We start from the raw sequence: 20,973 nt of genomic DNA, 5'->3' as shown, positions 1-20,973 counted from the left end.
TTGTGGATACCTCTGAGGAGAAGAGGGATCCGGGAACCTGTGTGGCGGCACCAACAGGTAACGGACAGGTGTCCGTGTGTTCTGACCGGGGTCAGAGTGGAAGAAAACTGAGACAGTGCGTCTGGGCATCTCTGAGGCTGAGGGGTGTCCAGGAACCCGTGAAGTTGCCAACGGGTAACGGTCTGGAAACCGTGTGATACTGACCAGGGTCAGTGAAAAACTGTGTTTGGGCTGTAAAGCCGGGTGTGAAACAGACCGAAGTCTGTGTGTGCTGTACTGACCAGGGTCAGTGAAAGACTGTTTTTTTTTCTATAAAGCACGTGTGCAGGTGCTTGCTGTGGACCGGCGAGTCCAGGTATTTCTTTTTCCTTCTGTGGTAGACTTGCTGTGGCTCGGTGAGGTCACGAAATTTGCTGTGGCTCGGTGGGGTCACGAAGGTGACAAGCGGCTTGCTGTGGATCGGCGGGTCCACGAAGGTGACAAGTGGCTTGCTGTGGATCGGCGGGGCCACGAAGTCTGCGGTTGAGCTGTGCAGCGCGGTTGCAGCAAAGAGAGAAAAGAGAAGAAAAAAAAAAAGACATTGCTGGTTTAGTGTGCAGACTCTTAAAGGGCCAGAGGCACATTGGTGTGCTGAGCGAACTGGGGCCTGAGAGTACTGTGGGAAGTCCACAGGGTGTACCCCAGAGTGGGGTGGAGTCCCAAAAACGGAGTGGTGACCCCAAATAAGTATGGTTGGCCAAAAAGGGGCTGCGTCTCAAAAGGGGGTAGTTGCCCAAAAGGGGGTGATGGCCCTAAAGGAGAAAATAGTCCACAAGGGGGCGGTAACCCAAAAGGGGGTAGAGTCCAAAAAGGGGGCGGCAACCCAATTAGGGGTGGTGGCCCAAAAAGGGGCAGCGGCGAATGCGCTATTGAACTGTTGCCGGGTTCAATGTAAGAACCGCATGTTCAGAATGTTGTACTGACTTTTCTTCTGATAAGATGTCACAGAGTTGTTCTGTAGAAGTCAATGGAGTGTGCGTGACTGGACTTCTGGACTGAGGGAGCCTGGTGAGCGCCACACTCCCTGTCTATCTGATTCCCGGAAGGAATTATCCGGTGTCCAGGGTAATCGTTGAGACGCCCACTGTTATTGCCAGCCATGATGTACCTGTAGTCCCAGACTTGCCATTCCCTGTTGTAATAGGCCAGGACTTTGAAAGGTTTTGGGACTTGTGGGAGGAAAGGGGAGTGTCTGATTGCTCAGAATGGAGTCTGAGTGACCCTAAGGGAGCCTCACCACAACAGGAGGCTGTAGTGATTCCGAGTGGTGTGATGTATGTAAAGGAGATGGCGACACCTAAGGTTGACAGTCCAGAATTCCGGGTGACTGGAAGAAAGTGTGGGTCTGACACCTGTTTAAGTGGGGACTTGTTGTTCCAGGATGACAGTGTGAGAGGGGGTGACTCCTGTTCAGACTGTGACTCAAGCACAAAGGGAAAAGAGTGCAGTAAGGAGGAGCCGAGTAAAAATCGCAGGTCTTCATCTCGTCGCGGGGGACGCAAAAAGGTGGGACAGGTTACACCCTCTGAGAAGAGAGATGATGAGGAAGAGACGGGGTCAGGTGCAGATCAGGTTACTATCCTTGATAAGGAGGCCACTTTATCTCTGACAAACCCTAGCACTGAGATAGTTAGTGACGGGCTGGGATTAGAACAGACCTGTGGTAGTCCCACATCTGCAATGCCTGGAAAGACTGAAGTGGCTCAGTATGATGAAGTACCTGATGCTGAAGAGATGGAGAACTCTGAAGTTACCAAGAGTCCAGAGGTACCTAAGAGTAAACAGAGCCCAGGAGAGACCATAGAGGTTGATGCAGAAACAGGTGGACCTCTGAAGAGGCAGAGTGTGGGTGGGCAAGAGCCCCCGTTTGAAAGTTTAATTAAAGAACTGGTGGTGCGACATGTGCTGGCCAAAAGAGAGCAGGACCATAACATAGAGCTGCTTAAAGAAACTGTTGAACAAGAAAGGGTCCTGAGGCAAGCAATTGAGCACATAGTGGGTGACCTAGAGAAGGAGGTCGTTGAACTCAGAGGTCACCTATCAGCGTGTCAGGCCATGAATAGGGCCATATTGAAAGATATGGATGTGCTCAGAATGGCTCAAGAAAAGCAACAGCTGGAGCTTCTCCAGAGAGAGGAGGAACGTCGCTGCCTGGCAGAGGAGTTGCCAATGCCCATCTTGGCGAAGGCTCAAGCGGAAGAAAAGACTGAGGAAGAGTTCGTGCTAAAAGCGGAACAAGAGAGTCACCCGGTCGTGACAGATGTCTTGGTGGAAAGGTCAGAGGCAAAAAGGGAGCCATCAGTCTATGAAGAGAGTGAGACCCCGCTCTTCAAGACCGTGATTGATGTACCCGAAGACATGCGAGAAGCGTGCGCCAGGAAGGGTGTGCATGAGGCATTTAGAAAGGCGGTAGAGGCGTGTAGTGTGCACTGGGCGCCTGAGACTCAGCAATTGGTCATACTGACGACTAGGGAAGTCACAGTGAAGCGGGTGGCTGTCCTAAGGGATATGCACCTACACTGCCTCCGTACAAAACAGAGGATCATTTTGAAGAATGATGAAGCCGTTCGACGTTTGGAGCGTGAAAGGAAGGCCCTTAGTCGGCTGGGCTTAGTGGAAGACACAGTCCAAGTACCCAAAGCTCTGGTGGCGAAAGTCATTGGGAAACTTGGGAGAGTGATGCAGGAGATGGTGGATAAATCCGGTCTGAAGAGACTGAGGATACCGGCTGATGAAGAGGTCCAGGCCATGGGTGAAGATGGGATGGTTCCGTTCCTGGTTGTCGGATCCAGAGTGAGTCTTAGGAATATCCGCATGCTCCTGGAATATCGCATGGCATACCTAAGGGAGGTAGAACAGCTGAGACTTGAGAGACTGCAAGTTAATAAACAGCTGCCAGAGAGGCGAAGAGGTGCTCTAAAGCCTGGAAGTCCTCAAGCTGAAGTTAACAGAGGATATAGACGTAAAGAGAAGAGCTGCTCTCCGAAGAAAGACAATAGGAGAGATCAACAACTGAGAGAGAACCGAAGGTGGTCAGATGGAAGAGCTAGAAATAGTGACTCCTCAGTTAGTTCAGGGCTCAGTGACCTAAGCGGGAGATCCTGTAGCAGAGGAAATGACAAGGGGTCATCTTTTCCAAAGTGTGTGATGGAAGTGGTTGACGAATACCGACGTAAGGGTTCAGTGGCAGGCCCTGACTTAGACAGACGGTTTGACTGTCAGGGACGACTGAGAGGGGTCTCTAGTCGGTTTAGGACAAGTGCCAAGCCCCACGGCTTTAGGCAGAGGGGGGAGGTATGTAGCATGGCTAAAGGGTGTCTAATCGACGGGAGGTATATATCACAGAGAAGGCTTGTCGCTGTGATGTGACCCGGAGTGTTTTCTGTAATGCTCATAAAGTAATAAGGAATTGTGTAGTATATTTGGGTCCAGGTTACGGGTAGCTATGAGAGATGGGAGGGTCTGGCTACCCATATACCTCACCCCTGGGTAAGGGGCATAACCATGCCTGTCTATGTTTGTTGCAGGACCTGTGGTGAGGTCACAACCACATGTCTAATCATGTGACAGGTACCTGGGTGTGGTTTCAGGCTACATAATGAAGGTGTGTTTGGCACATGTGGGTGAGTGTTTGGAAGTCTGTCAGAGTGGACACACTTCCATGTGTCTTGGCTGGACACTGCAGAGTGGCTTGTGTGTTGGACGGTTCCAAGTGGGGACAGACGTCCTGGAAGCACACAGAGACCATATTTAGGCTGGAGAGCCTACGTGCTGGACATGGCACAGCCTGTATGCCTACAGGTCTGAGGGAGAGCGGAGCTCTACTATGGACACTGAGGACTTATCCGTCTGATGTAAGACTGTTTACCTTTGTTTTGCTGACTTAAATGGTTTATGGAGTGAATAAACCTACATGAACGCTGAAGAGAACGTGCCTCCTGTTTCCTCCTATGCACCTGAGCGAGTGAATCCCTACAAGGTTTAAATTTTGTTGACTGCAAAAAATGTTATATTTTTGTTTAGCTAAGATGCTGTATCTTAAATTCCTAGAAAAAAGTAAAAATTCATCTTTGATATATTGTTTATTTTTCAATATAAAAACTGAGGTCCCATGAACGCATCGTGACTACTTGTAATTAGTGTATATATTTGGACGCAACTAACTGAAGGTTAATACAATGCAAAACTTTGAAAAACATGCTCACCATTACCAATTCATTATGTATGTTCAACAGTCCTGAAATCTGCAGAAAAAACTTGTTAGCTTTAGGAAGTGAATATAAAAATGGAAAAATTACTGCTGGTTTTATATAAAAAATGAATCCTTTATTTAATTTTAATTAAAATTCCATATACATGTCAGGGAAAAGCAGTAACAAGTGGCGCGTTTCGACTGTTTAACCTGCTTAATCATATCAAGACTAATGCAGACAGGAAATCCTATTTTAAAGCAAAGACCACTCCCCTCAAGTGGTTAAAAGACAGTAGGGTATGTCAAAGACATAGGGCTGCGACAAAAGCATAGTTGGGTAACAGTTCAAAGTCAGAATTCCAAGAAGGTAGTGGGTCACGCACGACAAAAGGGTTTAACAAACGAATGGTCAAGGCAAATCCAAGGTCGAGAAGTAAAGATCAGAATAAAAGACTAGGAGCACAGAGCAAACACACATTTCTTGAGCAAAGCTACAACTGGCAGCAATCTAAGGCAGAGAGCTGGCTAAATAGTCTGAAAATAACTCTGAACAGGAAACACATGGATGAAGCCCCAGAACTCGGTGGTCTTGATTGGACAGCTAAACTGTCAAGACACTGACCATGTAGCACTCCCCAGCATCTGATTGGATGGCTGAGCTGTCAATCTCTATACTGACTAGATCAGTGAGAGTTTTAATGACTGGTGAAAAACCTCTAATAAACTTTCTGTAGTAATTGGCGAATCCTAAAAAATGTTGCAATGCTTTACGGTCACGAAGTTGAACTCAATCAATTATGGCCTGCACCTTTCCAGGATCCATATAAACCCTAAAGCCAAGACATTGAACCCCAGGAACAATATTTCTTGAACAGAAAATACTACATTTTTCCAGAGCCCATGACAGCACACCTGAGAGAGAGAGAGATCCTTCCACCAAGGACATTAAACTTACTAAAATAAAAGGGCAGTACCTCTCCCCTTCATCAGTTTGGTTACAGGGCATGAAAGAACCTTCAAATAGTTTGATGTTGGTTGTATATATAATTATTGTTTCACTCAACACAAACTTAAAACTATAGAGAACACTAAACACTATGATAGGGGAGTAATATAAGTGTGGTGTCATGGGCTCTGGATAAACCGATTACCAGTAAGTAATTTGTTATTTTCCTTTCTCCCGTGACAGCAAACCTAAGAGATTTATAGAGAAACTCTTCCACCTTATTGAGGGACCACCACTTCCAGCACACTTCTACAAAAGGTCAGGTCAGCAGATCCAGTCTATAGCGCGTACAAAATGTTGAAGGTGAGGACCATGTTGCTGCCTTACATGTCTGGTCAATGGATACCTCTGCGCAAGAGGTCGCAGCAGCTCTGGTGCAATGATCCTTAATGCCCTCAGGAACTGGAGCATCACTTGCAGAGTAAGCTAACCTAATGGCTTCTCTAAATCCATCTTGGTAGTTTTCGACACGTTACACACCTTCCTAGAGCCCTGAAAGGCTATGAACAAAGACTGACTCTTCCTCCACTGACTCCTTATTAACATATACTTTATTAATGTCCTTTTGACATCTAGATTGTGAAACTTGTCCTCTTTTAGGTTCCTAGGATTATTACAAAAGTAAGTTAGTATGATCTTCTGACTCCTATAAAGCCTCATAGCTACTTTTGGGAGATAGGTCGGATTTGGTCTCAACAACGTTCTATCATTGTAAACCTAAGTATCAAAAGGGTTAACTGATAGGGCTTGTATATCACTAACTCTACAAGTCGAGGTCAATACTACTAACAATCTTGCTTTCAGGGTAAGCTACTTAGTAGATGACTATTGTAATGGTTCGAACGGCGCCTTGGTTAATGATTCAAGAACCAAATTTAGATCCGTAGGAGAAATTCTTGGATCAGGGACTGGTGTAGATCTGTCACAGGTTCTTATGAATTTAGATATCCACCTGTTAGCTGCCCGATTATAATCATGTATGGCTCTCAGGTCTGAAATCTGAATCTTAAGGGTACTAGTATCTAACCATAGCTCTAGCCCTTTCTGGAAAAATTCCAAAATGACTTTAATTGGGACTTTACCCCTTAGTTTTTCCCCTGAAAAGTCTGAAAACTTTTTCCAAATCCTGTCATATATCTTTGTTGTTACTTGTTTCCTACTTTTTATAAGGTATAAATTAACCCTAAGGAAAACCCTTTTTGCCTCAATGGTGCTCTTTTAAATTCCATGCTGTCAGATAGAAACCATTCACTTGGGAACGACAGACTGGACCCTGAATGAGTTGATCCGTGATCTCTGGCAAAATACACAGATTTGACATTAGCCTCATCCAGGAAAACCACGTTTTTTGGGCCAAAATGGAACTATCATCATCACCCTCACATGATCCTCCCTGATCTTCCTCAAAACCGTTGAAATTATTACTATTGGAGGAAATGCATACGCCATCCTGAAATCCCAAGGAATCTGAAGGGCGTATACATTATGAGAGCTTCCTTTTGGATCCAATGAGCAGAACTTCTCCACCTTCCTGTTCTGTTTGCTAACAAACAGATCTATCTCCGGAAGTTCCAATAGATCTATTATCTGCTGATACATTTTCGAATTCAGAGCCCATTACCTTTGTTATAGCCGGTTTGGAGACAGGAGATCTGCCCTGTCGTTCTCTATTCCCTTTATGTGTAATGCTGTCAGGGAGAGAAGGTGTTGTTCTGACAGAAAAGACCTTCTACCGCTTTCATCAGTAAGTGAGCTCTTTGTTCCCTCCTGATGATTCATATATTCAACTGTAAAACAAGTTTCTGACATAATATCGACGTGGCGGCTGTAGAGAGTGGTGTAAGGAACCCTTTACTGCTTTCTGTACTGCCCATAGCTCCTTCAGGTTCGAAGAGTTTTTCCCTCTTGTAACCTGACCAAAGACTCTGTATTGCATGATCTTTTAGATTTGCTCCCAACCAGTCTTGCTTGCATCTGTGGTAAAGATATCACTGAGTCTAGGCATCCAAGGAACTACTGCTGACAGATTTAGCATGTCTAATCACTAAGAGAGGGAGTTTCCCATTTACGGAAGAAAGATTTACCCTTCCATACAAACACCCTCCTAATCACTTTTGTGCTGACAATATTTCCCATTAACGCTGTCTTGTATATAACTGGGCCCATAACACTGCAGGATATAGGAAGTCAGAGCACCCAATCGTGACATTGCTTCCCTCAATGTCATTACTGGATTGTCCATTGCCACTGACACCAGGGATACTATTTTGTCTTTTTCCCCTCGGGAAGAACGTAACCCTAGTTCTCAGAGTTTAGTATAAGGCCTAAAAGGACTGGATTTTTATGACTTATTCTTGATGTTTGTGTATTTTAAATCCAGCCCAACTTCCTTAAGATGTTCCTAACCTCTTCCAGCTGTGCTTTGCAATGTTTCTCCAACCTCCCCACCATCAGGAAGTTGTCCAAGTAGGGGAAAATCTGGTGCTGCTTTATATTCTGTCCCTCCTGCTGGCATTTCCTGCTGGTGATAGGTTTTTTTGGGTTCAGCTATAGCTTAAAGCCAGTCAGTGAAATGCCTTCTAGAGTTTTTCTGCTTTCCGCTTCTGTTTTCTCTGCACCTACCGTCTGTTTCTTTTTAGGAAGCAGGCAGCATATTATCTAACAGTACGTACTTTACACTTTATTTTGTATTTCATGGTTTTCTTTACTCAGTCTGGGATCTTTCCTTTTTTTCAGCACACTTTCCCTTTTGAGGTAAATTTACACTCTGCAATTCTCTCCAGTTCTATAGTAGTAATTTAAAGCGCTCGACAGCCTTTTAGACAGTTTAGGTCCAAGCTACCATTTTCTACGCTATGGATAGGGCTTTCTCTGTTCATGTAGGAACTATTAGGGACTGCTGGTCAGGATCTCTAGTTTGTAAAGGAACCTGCAGGTTTTTTAGCTTCTTACCTATTTTCCCAAATATTTTGTAGCATAACTTTTATCACCAGCCAACTCTATATTTTGTGTGCTCAGAAGTCCTCATGAACGTTGTGGACACCTTAACCACTCAATTGCGGTCTGCGTCCTTGGAGGTGGCAGATATCAAACAGAAACAATAATATGTTAACTGCTGCTGCACAGGTTATACTACACATGAAACCACTCAGCCTAAGGTAGATTTGCCAGATTCTTTCAACTGGGACTGAAGTACATTTTCCATTTTTCTTCATGTAAGTTGTTTTTTTGTTTCTGTCTTGCCTCATCCGGAGTACGGAGTCAACGTGTGGGTATTGTTCTGTCATTGCTCCATGGAAATACTCAGGCTTAGGGCTCCTTTCCACTTGCGAGAAACACGTCCGTGTCTTGCATGTGGAAACCAAGCACTGGCGCCGCCACTTGGGAGCGGAGTGTGCGGCTGCATAGCAACACATGGAGCTGCACGCTCCGCTCCCAAGTGCCGGCGCCAGAGCTTGGTTTCCACATGCGAGACACGGACGTATTTCTCGCAAGTGGAAAGGAGCCCTTAGGCATTTTCTCTGCCTGGCAGGGTTTAACAAAATAAACATGGCCTTTCTGGCAAAATGGCATAAACAAAAGATAAAGTATAGCAAAGTCCTTATGTTGGAGAGATTCACCCGCAGAGGACACTGCAAGTCTTCTGCTCCATCTGGAGCCACCGTCTGGAGATCTTCCTCTCCAAACACACAACACTGAGAAAAAAACAGTGGCTGAACATTTAACTTTCCAGCCACACCCTTGAGATGGAGATATGGTGAGTAGGCATCCCGCCCATCACTCACCAAAAAACCAATCCCTTATCAAGGCTGGTTAAACCCTTCATCACAGCATACTGGAGAGAAACTTATGGGTTTTAGATCATGGAAGAAAGTAATCTTCATGACACATATCTCCCCTCACATACAGTGCAAGTGACCCTGGCACAACATTTAAAATTGAAAACTCAGCTATTAGTAATGAGTGAGCATGCTCACCACTTCTCGGTACTTGCCCGAGCATCTCACTGCTCGAGATGCTCGGAGCTCACCGAGTATTGCTCGGGATTGCTCAGTGGGAGCTCGGGTCCCAGCCCTGTATGTTTGGTGCTCTTTAGAGAGCCAATGAACATGCAAGGATTGTCTCTGCCACACACTGTAATGCCGCAGCCATGTTGGTTGTGGCATTACAGTGATTGGCTGGCCGCACAGCGTCATCAGGTCTATATCAGACATGGCATCTAAATGCTCATAGTCAATAGTCTACTCTGGAATCCGGCAGTATAGGGAGAGTTGCTGCGGAGCTAAGGAGACATTTGCTTGTGTCTTAGTTAACAAACATTGGAAACATGTTGGAAACAATATTAGTTTTGTGGACTGCCACGGGTGTCCTACTGGGTTTGACACCGGGGGCAGTGGAACATGACAGAGTGAAGTCAAAACTAGGGTCATTTCTAATCCTAGCTTGCTCGGTGACAAAATCAACAAATACAGTGAAAGGAGTTAATGGTTCGTTATGAGTTTGCTTATACCATGAACCATGTGTAACCCACTTTTCTTGTAAGTTGTAAGGAAGTTTCTGTACTATCGGATTGATACTCTTAGCAGTGTCTAAGAATGCCAATTAGGGCAAGTGTTCTACCTCATGGGCAACCTGTAACTCTATCAATAAATCACTCAATTCTCTAAGCTCTTGATAACCTTTGGGCCCTATCTTAGGGAAATCATCAATTCTTTTGGATAAAGCATTCTCTATTACTTCTATGGACCCACAGCATTCATCAAGTCTTTCCCACACTTTGCGTAGGCCTATGTGTGGATGCTTTATATTAATCAATTTATAATAATAATTATAATTAATTAGTCTTTTGACATGGTCGACTGACTCACTTCTGAACCACTTTACCAGGAGATCTAACTCCTCACTACTAGAAAGGTCCAGTCCCTGAATGGTGTTCTGGAACGAGGCTCACCATGATCTATAGTTTTCAGCTTTATCAGTGAACTTTACAAGTCCTTTTGTAACCATTGATTGTTCCATTACCATGTGTTTCTGTCCTCCAAAGATAGCAACACAATAAACTGTAGGAGCTGATATAATAAGTAAACAGCAGCAATTCATCAATTCACAAATATCAAATCATTCTACAACAAGAGTCAGACTCATATGAAAAATGGCTCATATCACTGGGCCTACTAAATACAATATTAATTCAATACTGTAGCTAACCTTGTGACATATCTTTTTAAGAAAGACTAAAGGGCAGGTTCTTGGACTGGTGAAGGAGTAACCCTCCATTGAAAGTCTGCCTCCATATAGGGTATCAACACTCTGCGAGTCAGGTGTAGAATTATAACTCACCCCTTCTTTACTCATTTATTTTTTTAGGCCAGAGGTGTCTTCTAGCCCTTGGAACCCTCCCGAGGCCAAGCGACCACTCCAAATTACATCAGTTAGGACTTCTGTCCCTCATCTCTTCTCTTTTGCTTCATTCCCCCACCTCCACTCCACTTTTTTCTCTTCTGTTCTATCTCCCTCTACCCATAGAAAACCATATTGAGTAACTGTGGAACTGAATAAAAAGTTACCCTGACAATTAACAAATTGTCTGATTCAGAAACAGCATTGGGAGAATCTTCTAGAAGGTTTCTGAAGGGTTTTCTTTTGGATTTCATTTAATTCTCTCCATCCCCCTCCAGACGATTGACACGTCCACCTCCCATGAGCACATTGTACATGGCTCCGCTCCGTACACACACGTCTCCAATCTGTACACCTCGTACACACACGGCTTTGCTACAGCCACCCTGTAAACCCCTACTGACCCCACACAGAAACTTCCCCTCATCCATCCAGCATCATATCCACCAGCACAGCAGAGTCCTGCATACACTGAGGCCCTGATCATGTGACCCCTGACTCCTCCCCTCCTGTGACCTCATCACAGGTCCTGTGCGCACAGAACAGCCATATATGTGGTGTGCGGCTCTGCAGGTGGAGGTAGGTGCTGGAGATTCCCCATTAACCCCCTCAGTGCTGAGCCTGTGATAAATCTCTGTATGTGACTATAACGGGACTGTGTGTTATACCGGGGGCAGGACGGGGCCATGACTGGATGTAGTGATCATGTGACGCCGGTAACAGCTCCGGAGGTTTCTTACATGGGATCTTTATGATGTTACATCGTCATCTTCTCCCCATTCAGGTCCCTACAATATCGGATCCGCTCAGTGGAGATCTTCTATATAAGAGAATTCTCCTGAGTGACCCTACAAGGATGGATAGGGACAGGGACAAGATGGCGGAGAGGATATTACACCTCACCCTAGAGATCCTCTTCCGGCTTACTGGAAAGGTGAGAGATTCTGATGACGTCACATTACACCATTCTTATCTATGGGAATAACAGATGGACAGAACTGGAGAGGTGAGGACTCTGGAAATGTCTGTAGTGAGGTTTATTAATGTGCCTCTCCATAACCAGGATTACACAGTAGTGAAGAAGACCTCTAGTGAGCGCTGTCAGGACCCTGTGTCTGAGGGATGGGGAAGACCCCTGAGCCCAATCATGGGGCCTCCACCTCACCCCCTGATACATGAGGACATCAATGACCAGAAGATCCTAGAACTCGCCTACAAGATGATTGAGCTGCTGACTGGAGAGGTGACACTGCTGGGAATGCTGGGACATTATACAGTAACGCTATGGAGGGATCGGGGGATGACGGTATCATTGTATGTGTCAGGTTCCTATAAGGTGTCAGGATGTCGCCGTCTATTTCTCCATGGAGGAGTGGGAGTATTTAGAAGGACACAAAGATCTGTACAAGGACGTCATGATGGAGGTTCCCCAGCCCCTCACATCACCAGGTAATAGACAGGACTAAATATACACGGCCTATAATTATCTGTATGTAAAGAATGAATTCAGTCCCTGTATGTGTTTCCTCTAGTTCTATCCAGTGAGAGGACAACACCAGTGAGATGTCCCCGTCCTCTTCTTCCACAGGAATGTAAACAAGAAGATCTCGATGTTCCTCAGGATCATCAGGTAGATGGAGAGAAGGTGTCATGAGATCTCCCCTATGATGTGTAGACCAGAGGTGTCAAACTGCATTCCTCGAGGGCTGCCAACAGGTCATGTTTTCAGGATTTCCTTAGCATTCCACAAGGTGCTGGAATCATTCTGTGCAGGTGATTAAATTATCACCTGTGCAATACAAGGAAATCCTGAAAACATGACCTGTTTGCGGCCCTCGAGGAATGCAGCTTGACACCTCTGGTGTAGACGGCTGTGAAGGTCTTGTGCTCAGTCTTGTTCTATCTCCCAGTATTATACACTGAATGGACAATGTATTAGAGACACCGGCACTTTCTTAATTGACATTTTCCTAGATAGAGATTAGACCTATAATCCCGGAGAGTAATATAAAATAAAGTGATCATTTTTCAATGTGAAATCACATTACACTGGGAATATTGAGCACTTCATCTACGCATGGTCATCAGTGTTATGGTAAGGCCCAAAGTAAAAAAAAATACTCCCACACTCATGAGGTTTTTTGTCAAAAATAAAAGTACTGAGAATGTTGTGATCGAGGAAGAAAATACACTGAAACTGGATCCTGTGGATGTAAACAACCCATTGAGGAAGTTATCAATAATTGTGCTGAAGAGCAGGCAGTGCACAGTGTTGTAAATTTCAACTGAATACAGATCTGGAGTCCAACTAAGGTGTTAGAATACAAACAGATGGGCTATAACACCAGATGAACAGTTGTAGGGGGTATGATATATTATGTTTATTCCTTTGCCTTTCCCTCTCGCCCCGGTGCCGTATATTATCAGGGTTGGTCTATTTGTTAATGTATGTTGGTACTGTTACACGATTTAGTGTATTACCACTCTTATACAATTGCACCGCTACACTGTTGGGTGTATTACTGTGTCTTGATTGATTGAGATATATATATATATATATATATATATTTATATATGTGTGTGTTATACTGTTGTATTGTTGCTATGTATAGAGTAGGGAAAGCGTGGTGTCCAATTATGGGCACTAGATGGGGCACTATAGTATTAATATTGTATAAAGGAACATAGTGTAAGTAGATGGTTAATTGTAGGAGGGGCTACTGTGTGGTAAGCAGGTGTTTTGTTAGGTAAGCTGAGTAGGACCTAAGCACCCAAAGCATCCACACGGGCTCTAGGCCCAGGACACCGCAGCAGCCACGTAACGTGAAAGAGGAGAACCCAGCCATTCAGAGTCCTATAGGGACAGGACAGTCTCCAGCAGCAGCGTTTCAGCAGTGGGAAGCTTGGAAGAGAAAGAGGTCCAAAAGACGTACTGGGTGCAGATTGTTTATCATGTGGCAGGTCATTGCTTGGGCTGAAGCTCTAAGGTCCAGGGCGAAACGGACGAATGAATTCTCAAATGTAGGGACTCTACACCAGGATAATGCTGCGGTACCGCCTAAGGCGCTATTACCCCATAATGTACGTGAGGACATGAAGTGGAGTACAGGGAAAGTACAGGATGCGAACTGTATGGACTTTGATGCTGAAATTGTTTCTGATAAGGATGTGCTGCGAAGTATGTCAAGTAAAGTTGCCCGTTTTCAATTGCAATTGGACTGTGTGTCTGTTTATTCAGAAGGGACAGGAAGCAACCCTGAAGAGCAGAGGGGAATTCCAGAAGGAGTAGAAAACGGGAACACAAGTAAGCTCAAAGTGAGATGTGATTTTCATGTAGAGGGAGGCCAGGGTCTGCCAGACCCAGTATGCTCAGCCACGACTGCGCCCCTGGGGCTCCCCTACACAGTTCCAGTGCCACCATTATCTGAGAGAATAATAATTGCACTTGCAGGTGGGACCGGGGGCTTATCTACAGCATTATAGAATGCTGTAGATAAGCCCTGAAAGGCAGTGGCTGCATCTTATAGCGGCAAAATCTGCTGACAGGTTCCCTTTAATTGAACAAAAATGATATCACTGAGCAGTGGAAACATTGTGCAGTCAGATGACTCCAGATTTCTGCGCTGATTAGTGGGTCAGAATCTCATACAAGCAGCAGGAATCCATGGATCCTTTTTGTCAGGGGCAGTAATGGCTGGAATGTGTTCTTGGCTCATCCTGGGCCCTTTATTATCTGTGGATGGATGTTTGGACATTAGGGCTTACAGAAGCATTTTGGCCAATCGAGTTCATCACTTCATGGCAGCTGTTTCCCCTACAGTAAAAGGACAATGCACCTTGTCACAATGGTCTAATAATGGATTGATTCCAGGAACATTACAGAGAGTGTTTACTGCTTCCCTGGCCTTCATAGTCCTCATGTTTTAATCTTCAAAAGCATCTCTCAGATGAGTTAAAAGAGACTGTTCACCACATTTTAGCATCTCCATCTTATTTGCGGCAATAGCAAGAATCTATCCTGTCGGGATGGGCCAATACACCTGCAGAATTACTTCTTCATCTAGGGAAATGTATTACAGCATGAATTGCTGAGATTCTGAAAACAAAAAGTCACTATATTGGTGTCTCTAATAATGTGGCCATTCCGTGTATATTTTATACTTGGTGGAGATGACAGGAAAAAAACTGACTATAGACATTAGATTTATCTCACAATTTTTTGGTTATGGAGACTGCTGGTTAGAATTAAGATCCATTAGGTTGGATGTATACAGGAGACCTGCAGATGTGTGATAACTACTGCTGTCATTTTTTTGATCATCATGATAATTTATGATCTTTTTTGTTTTTCTGAATCAATTCTTGCGACATCTCATCTGTCTGTTACTCTTACAATATTTGTTTCAGGGTGAAGATCTGCCCCATATTAATAGTACAGAGACATATGTGAGGGATGATGAGTGGTGTAAAGTGGAGATTCCAATAGATAACGTCATATGTGAGTATAACTTAAAAAAACAATCAACACCAGAAATGCACATTTGAGTTGGCTCCATTCCAGAGTGAACACACCTCCATTATGGGTATTTATTTATGCGCCATGATTGTGCATATAATAATATATGATTATTTTGTGACATGTTCGGACATTTCACATCTTGCACATATCTGGTCAGTTTACATTATCAGTCTTGCAGCACATGATAATTATTATTGTATTACATTATATGGTGATCTGCTGCAGACTTCTGCTATGTCCGGTATTACTCTGTTTTTTTGTAAACCTACTACCATCCACTCTGATCATTACATAGTATATCTTTCCCCTTATTAGACCCTTTGATTCTGTCTGTTTTTTTTTAATCTTTTAAACCAATTTTGGTTCCCTTACAAATTATTGTACAATCATGTTATATATTCTGATGTCTTGCCTTTGGTGATTTCTTGTTATTCCACTTGATTCAGTTTATATTTTACATGTGTGATAAAAGATTTTGATAGTTTTTAATTCACTCTTTAAGTAATATTGATTTTTTTTTCACGTTATAGTGCTATAATCATGGCCCTTTTTTAGTACCATGACCTATAAGTCACTTATCCTTTTTCGTTCCTATTGTTTTGCCGCTTTTGATGCAGAAGAGAAACCTGTTTAATACAGAACACAGAGTGGTTGTCTCTTAATATACTTTTGAAGCTTGTCAATGATGGGGATTTGAACTCAGGACCCCTGATATGGAAGGTAGAAACATTACTAGGGAGCCAGAGGCTGTACTGTTATGTACAGGAGGATTTTCTCAGCCCAAAAACCTCAAAAGCATTCTTTTTTACGTGGTATAATATAAAATGATATTCAGATATCATGCCAGTACATTGTAAGTGCTAAAAAGCAATTACCAGAGATTTATATTTATAGAATTGCTATTAAAAATTTTATAAAATCATCCCAGTAAACATGGATATATTTTGTGTCCCTGTAATTGTAACAACATGTACAAAAAATACAAAACTTATACGTGCACCAAAGCCATGGATTATTTTTATATGACAGTACTGCTGTGCTCTGTGCTAGATGCATGTATATACCTGCATTTATGTACCTGTCACGAAAGGTATGAGAGATGAACACTGTCTAATAGCACTGAGTTAAATGTTGACATGAAACTGCAAATGATTGGTGACAGATTAGGTGAAATCAGAACCTATAGTGAAAACAACTTCAACAAAAGAAAGAAAATATTGAAAAAGAACAATCTGGTGGCCTAACATCATAATCTACTAGTCTTTGGGTAGTAGTCTACTGTCTAATGCTACGTTCACATTAGCGGCGGGCGCCGCAGCGGCGGGCGCCGCCGCATGCATCATGCGCCCCTATATTTAACATGGGGGCGCATGGACATGCGTCGCACTTGCGTTTTGCGCCGCATGCGTCGCTGCGGCGCCCGCGTCCGGGCGCAGAGGACGCAGCAAGTTGCATTTAAAAAGGACGCATGCGGCACAAAACGCAGCGTTGTGCATGCGTTTTACTGCGTTTTTGTTTGCGTTGTGCGCTGCGGCGCCGACGCTGCGGCGCATAACGCAAATGTGAACGTAGCATTAGTCACTTTAAAGCTGAATTCTATCTAATTCATAGTTTGTATGAAAAATGTATAAAAAATGGAATAATATAAATATTAATATAATTTAAATGCAGTGTTGTTGACAAATAATAAAAATATGTTTTTTCTTGGCAGATTATGGTACCAGGAGCCCAGAGGGACATCTGATATTTTCAGATTTTGCAGCAGGTGATCATGGTATCACATCAGATACATATGAAGAAAATATAATTATCCCAGATACACCTCAAGCCCTTCTTAGGAAAAATCTTTCATCTGATCATTTTCAGCAGGTCCTTTCTTCTGCTTCAGTGAATGAACATATGAAAAACAAAAACCTTATAAGTACTGATGATCATGAAATAACTGACACAGGGGAGAAACCTTTTTTATGTTCAGAATCTGGAAAATGTAACAGTCTTAAATCAAGATTTTTGTCACATCGGAGAAGTTACTCAGGGAAGAAACTATTTTCATGTATAAAATGTGGAAAATATTTTAAAATGAAATCACATCTTGTTTCACATCAAAAAACTCACACAGAGGACAAGCCATTTTCATGCTCAGAATGTGGGATGTGTTTTGATCGGAAAGCATATCTTGTTAAGCATCAGGTATTTCACACAGGATATAAAGCATTTAAATGTTTAGAATGTGGGAAATGTTTTACAGAGAAAAAAAATCTTGTTATACATCAGAGAACTCATACTGGAGAGCAGCCATTTTCATGTTCAGAATGTGGTAAATGTTTTAATGAGAAATCAAATTTGGCTAGACATCAGAGAACTCACACAGGGGAGAAACCATTTTTATGTTCTGAATGTGGAGATTGTTTTAATCAGAGATCAAATCTTGTTAGACATCTGAGAATTCACACTGGGGAAAAGCCATTTTCATGTTCAGAATGTGGGAAATGTTGTAGAGATAAAGCACAACTTGTTAAGCATCAAAGAAGTCACACAGGAGAGAAGCCATTTTCATGTTCAGAATGTGGGAAATGTTTTACAGATAAATCACAACTTGTTAAGCATCAAAGAAGTCACACAGGGGAGAAACCATATTTATGTTCAGAATGTGGGAAACGGTATAGCCAGAAATCCAAACTTATTACACATCAAAGAATTCACACGGAGGAAAAGTTGTTTTCAGGTTCAGAATGTTCATGTGATCTTGCTAGACATCAGAAAGCTCACACAGTGGATAGGCCATTTTCATGTTTAGAATGTGAAAAATGTTTTAAGAAGAAATGCGATCTTGTTAGACATCATAAAACTCACACAGGAGAGAAACCATTTTCATGCTCAGAATGTGGAAAATCTTTTATCAAGAAATACGATCTTGTTAGACATCATAGAACTCACACAAGGGAGAAACCATTTTCATGTTCAGAATGTTGGAGATGTTTTACCCAGAAATATGATCTTGTTAGACATCAAAGAACTCACACAGTGGAGCAGGCATTTTCTTTTTTTGTTTAAAATCAGTACAGTTTCAACATGTAAATGAAAAAATAAGTGTTATAATCTAGTAAATAGTAGTAAGGAAGAGCGCACAATAGGGTTTTAAATGTTAAAACAACACATAAACAACATGGATCTGCTCACCTGGTGGTGTTGCAACAAAGCAACATGTAATAAATGCATATACCAGCTGCTGCAAGACATGAATCCAAAGGACTTAGAGAAAGAACATATCCGGGTGAAGTGTTACTGGATGCGCTGCTGATAATTGAATTCAACGAATATTCTCCTTAAGGTACCGTCACACTCAGCAACTTTGAAACGAGAACGACAACAATCCGTGACGTTGCAGCGTCCTGGATAGCGATCTCGTTGTGTTTAATACGAAGCAGCGATCTGGATCCCGCTGTGACATCGCTGGTCGGAGCTAGAAGTCCAGAGCTTTATTTCGTCGCCAGGTCAGCGTGTATCGTCATGTTTGACATCAAAAGCAACGACGCCAGCAATGTTTGACATGGAGCTAACAACCAGCGAGAACGAGAAGTGAGTCGCCGTTACGTCACTGGATCGCTCCTGCATCGTTCTGGAGTTGCTGTGTTTGACGTCTCTACAGCGACCTAAACAGCAACGCTCCAGCGATCTAGTTTAGGTCGGCTCGTTGTCTATATCGCCGCAGCATCGCTGAGTGTGATGGTACCTTTAGAAACTTTATTTTAACAGGTTTCAAGGTCAGCGCAGGATCTCTTCATCAAGACAAAAGCCTAGTGGCCTGTGCTGACCTTAAAACGCGTTGACTTTGTAAACCTGTTAAAATAAAGTTTCTAAGGATAATATTCCTTTAATTCAATTATCAGCAGAGCATCCAGTGACACTTCACCCGGATATGTTCATAATCTAGTAAAGTCACTTGTGTACAAGAAAAAAAGGAAAGTAATTTTGAGCACTAAATTATTATTAGAAAATACATTTGATTACTGATGACCATTTGTTATTGTAAAGCAATGGGAATCTCAGTATGTATAAAATATTTATCATTTGCACTTACATTTTAACTTAATTTTAAAAGAATTGTTTGGTGCCTCTGTCTTTCGTCCTATTTGACATTGAGAGACATAGCGAGACGCTTCTACACATGATCAAGATAGCTGCTCAAGCAGCCATCCAAAGCCTAGCTTGTGTCATCTAATACACTGACATATATTTATTAGATGACACCATGGGCATATGTATAAATCGACCCTATAGTAAAACTATGATTTTCTCATCCTCCACCCTTCCCCAAACAAAAACAAAAAATTAATATAATTATTTGGCTTGTTCATGGCACTTAGACACAGTCACAGAAGAACATGCCCCACTGCAATGCACACTCACCCAGTACGATGCCCCATACAGTGCTCACATTACAGTATGATCCATGCACTGTGATTCTTTCAGAATGCCCTCAATACAGTTTGAAGTCCCTACAGTGCCCCCAATAAAATAGGCTGCCCGCATCCCCCCAGTACAGCAAGACTGCCCAACAGGCCCCATATACAGTGTGCTCCATAATACACAATGATGCACCCATAGTACCTCCAATACAGTTTGATGTTTCCACAGCAACCCCAATACAGCATAAGACACCATTGTGTTTCCAAAGCAGTTTGATACTCGCACTCTGACTTGAAATATGGTATAATATCAACACAGTGCTCCCCAATATAGTTTGGTATATTTCAACTCTCTTAGAAAAAAAAACACCTAGTCCTGTTGCTAGGATGCTTTACTCTGGTCTGTATTTTGTGTAGAATTAGGTTCCACAGAGCAGGCATGATTTAATGACATCATCGGGCCTACTTTGCACTGGCACAAAGGCATAATTGGGGAGTAAGGAGTTAAAGACCCTTGTAATGCAAGGAGCTGTGTCTGCTACTGAGTATACAAATACGGTTGAAATTGGGGCATCAGGCAGAGATATTCTTTAATGGGTTTCCCTGAATATCAGCCATGTAGTCTGCCACTAATGCCAGTCTGCCACTGGATGAGAACAACTGAAAATCAAATATTTGCCGAAGCATCCTTCTCAATCATGTACAGTAGAGTCTTCTCACTCCTGTTGTGGGTCAAGTAGAAGAGAGAAGTGTTGGATATCTACTTTCAAATCTGTTATTAATCATTATTAAACTGCTGCCTTTAAAATTTATATTCTTGTTTGGATCTATAGTTCTTTGTTATTTAGATGATAAAATAATGTCTTAGAATCTAAAGAGTTGAAGAAAAGTTGATAATTTGTGTCACGCAGGTAACTCGCAAGCCTTCTTAGTGCCATCCTACTTTCTTAATTTGCCACTCTGCTCCACCCCATGTCAGGCCATCTTGCTGAGCTGCCTCTTGCACTACTCCCTGCACTGCTTCTTCCTCCTGCTGTCTCCACCTGGCCATAAGGGGGTGCTGCCAGACTCTTCAGGAATTTAACCCTGCTGTGTCCTGCAGAGTTTTGCATCCCTGGCCTATACTCTGCCAGCAGGGAAAATATTAGGCAGCTCTTCCCTCCACAAATTGCCTGAACTTACTGTAGGTATCTAGTTCAAGACCGTTTTTAGTTAAATGTCTTGGTGCATTCCTGTTCTGACTCTCCGGTTACTGACCTTGCTTGTGCACTTATTTTGTCTGACCTCTTCTCTCCTGTTCCCGGCTTCATATTCTGAACCTGTGCAGCCCACCCATATCACTGACTTTCTCACCACATTTCTGTTTACTCGCTCTGTGCTTTGAATCTATGCCTCTGACCTTTGGTCA

General features: G+C 43.0%; 1 protein-coding gene across 1 annotated transcript in view; it reads left to right on the top strand.

The window, feature by feature from the left end:
- LOC143768154 (uncharacterized) overlaps positions 1-20,366 on the top strand; it is an 84,345-nt gene extending 63,979 nt beyond the window's left edge. Inside the window, exons 8-16 of the mRNA XM_077256842.1 lie at positions 5,421-5,495; positions 5,838-5,858; positions 7,877-7,901; positions 11,419-11,571; positions 11,701-11,880; positions 11,963-12,086; positions 12,170-12,267; positions 15,045-15,135; positions 16,868-20,366. Of these exons, the coding sequence (XP_077112957.1) occupies positions 5,421-5,495; positions 5,838-5,858; positions 7,877-7,901; positions 11,419-11,571; positions 11,701-11,880; positions 11,963-12,086; positions 12,170-12,267; positions 15,045-15,135; positions 16,868-18,210 (2,110 nt within the window). The 3' untranslated portion in view covers positions 18,211-20,366. The remainder of the gene's footprint in view (positions 1-5,420; positions 5,496-5,837; positions 5,859-7,876; positions 7,902-11,418; positions 11,572-11,700; positions 11,881-11,962; positions 12,087-12,169; positions 12,268-15,044; positions 15,136-16,867) is intronic.
- Positions 20,367-20,973: the final 607 nt, after the last annotated feature.

Source organism: Ranitomeya variabilis, chromosome 4 (genome assembly GCF_051348905.1).
Source record: "Ranitomeya variabilis isolate aRanVar5 chromosome 4, aRanVar5.hap1, whole genome shotgun sequence".
In the NCBI taxonomy this organism is placed as follows: domain Eukaryota; kingdom Metazoa; phylum Chordata; class Amphibia; order Anura; family Dendrobatidae; genus Ranitomeya; species Ranitomeya variabilis.
Note: the sequence above shows the minus strand (reverse complement) of the source record. Positions and strands in the feature narration are given on the sequence as shown.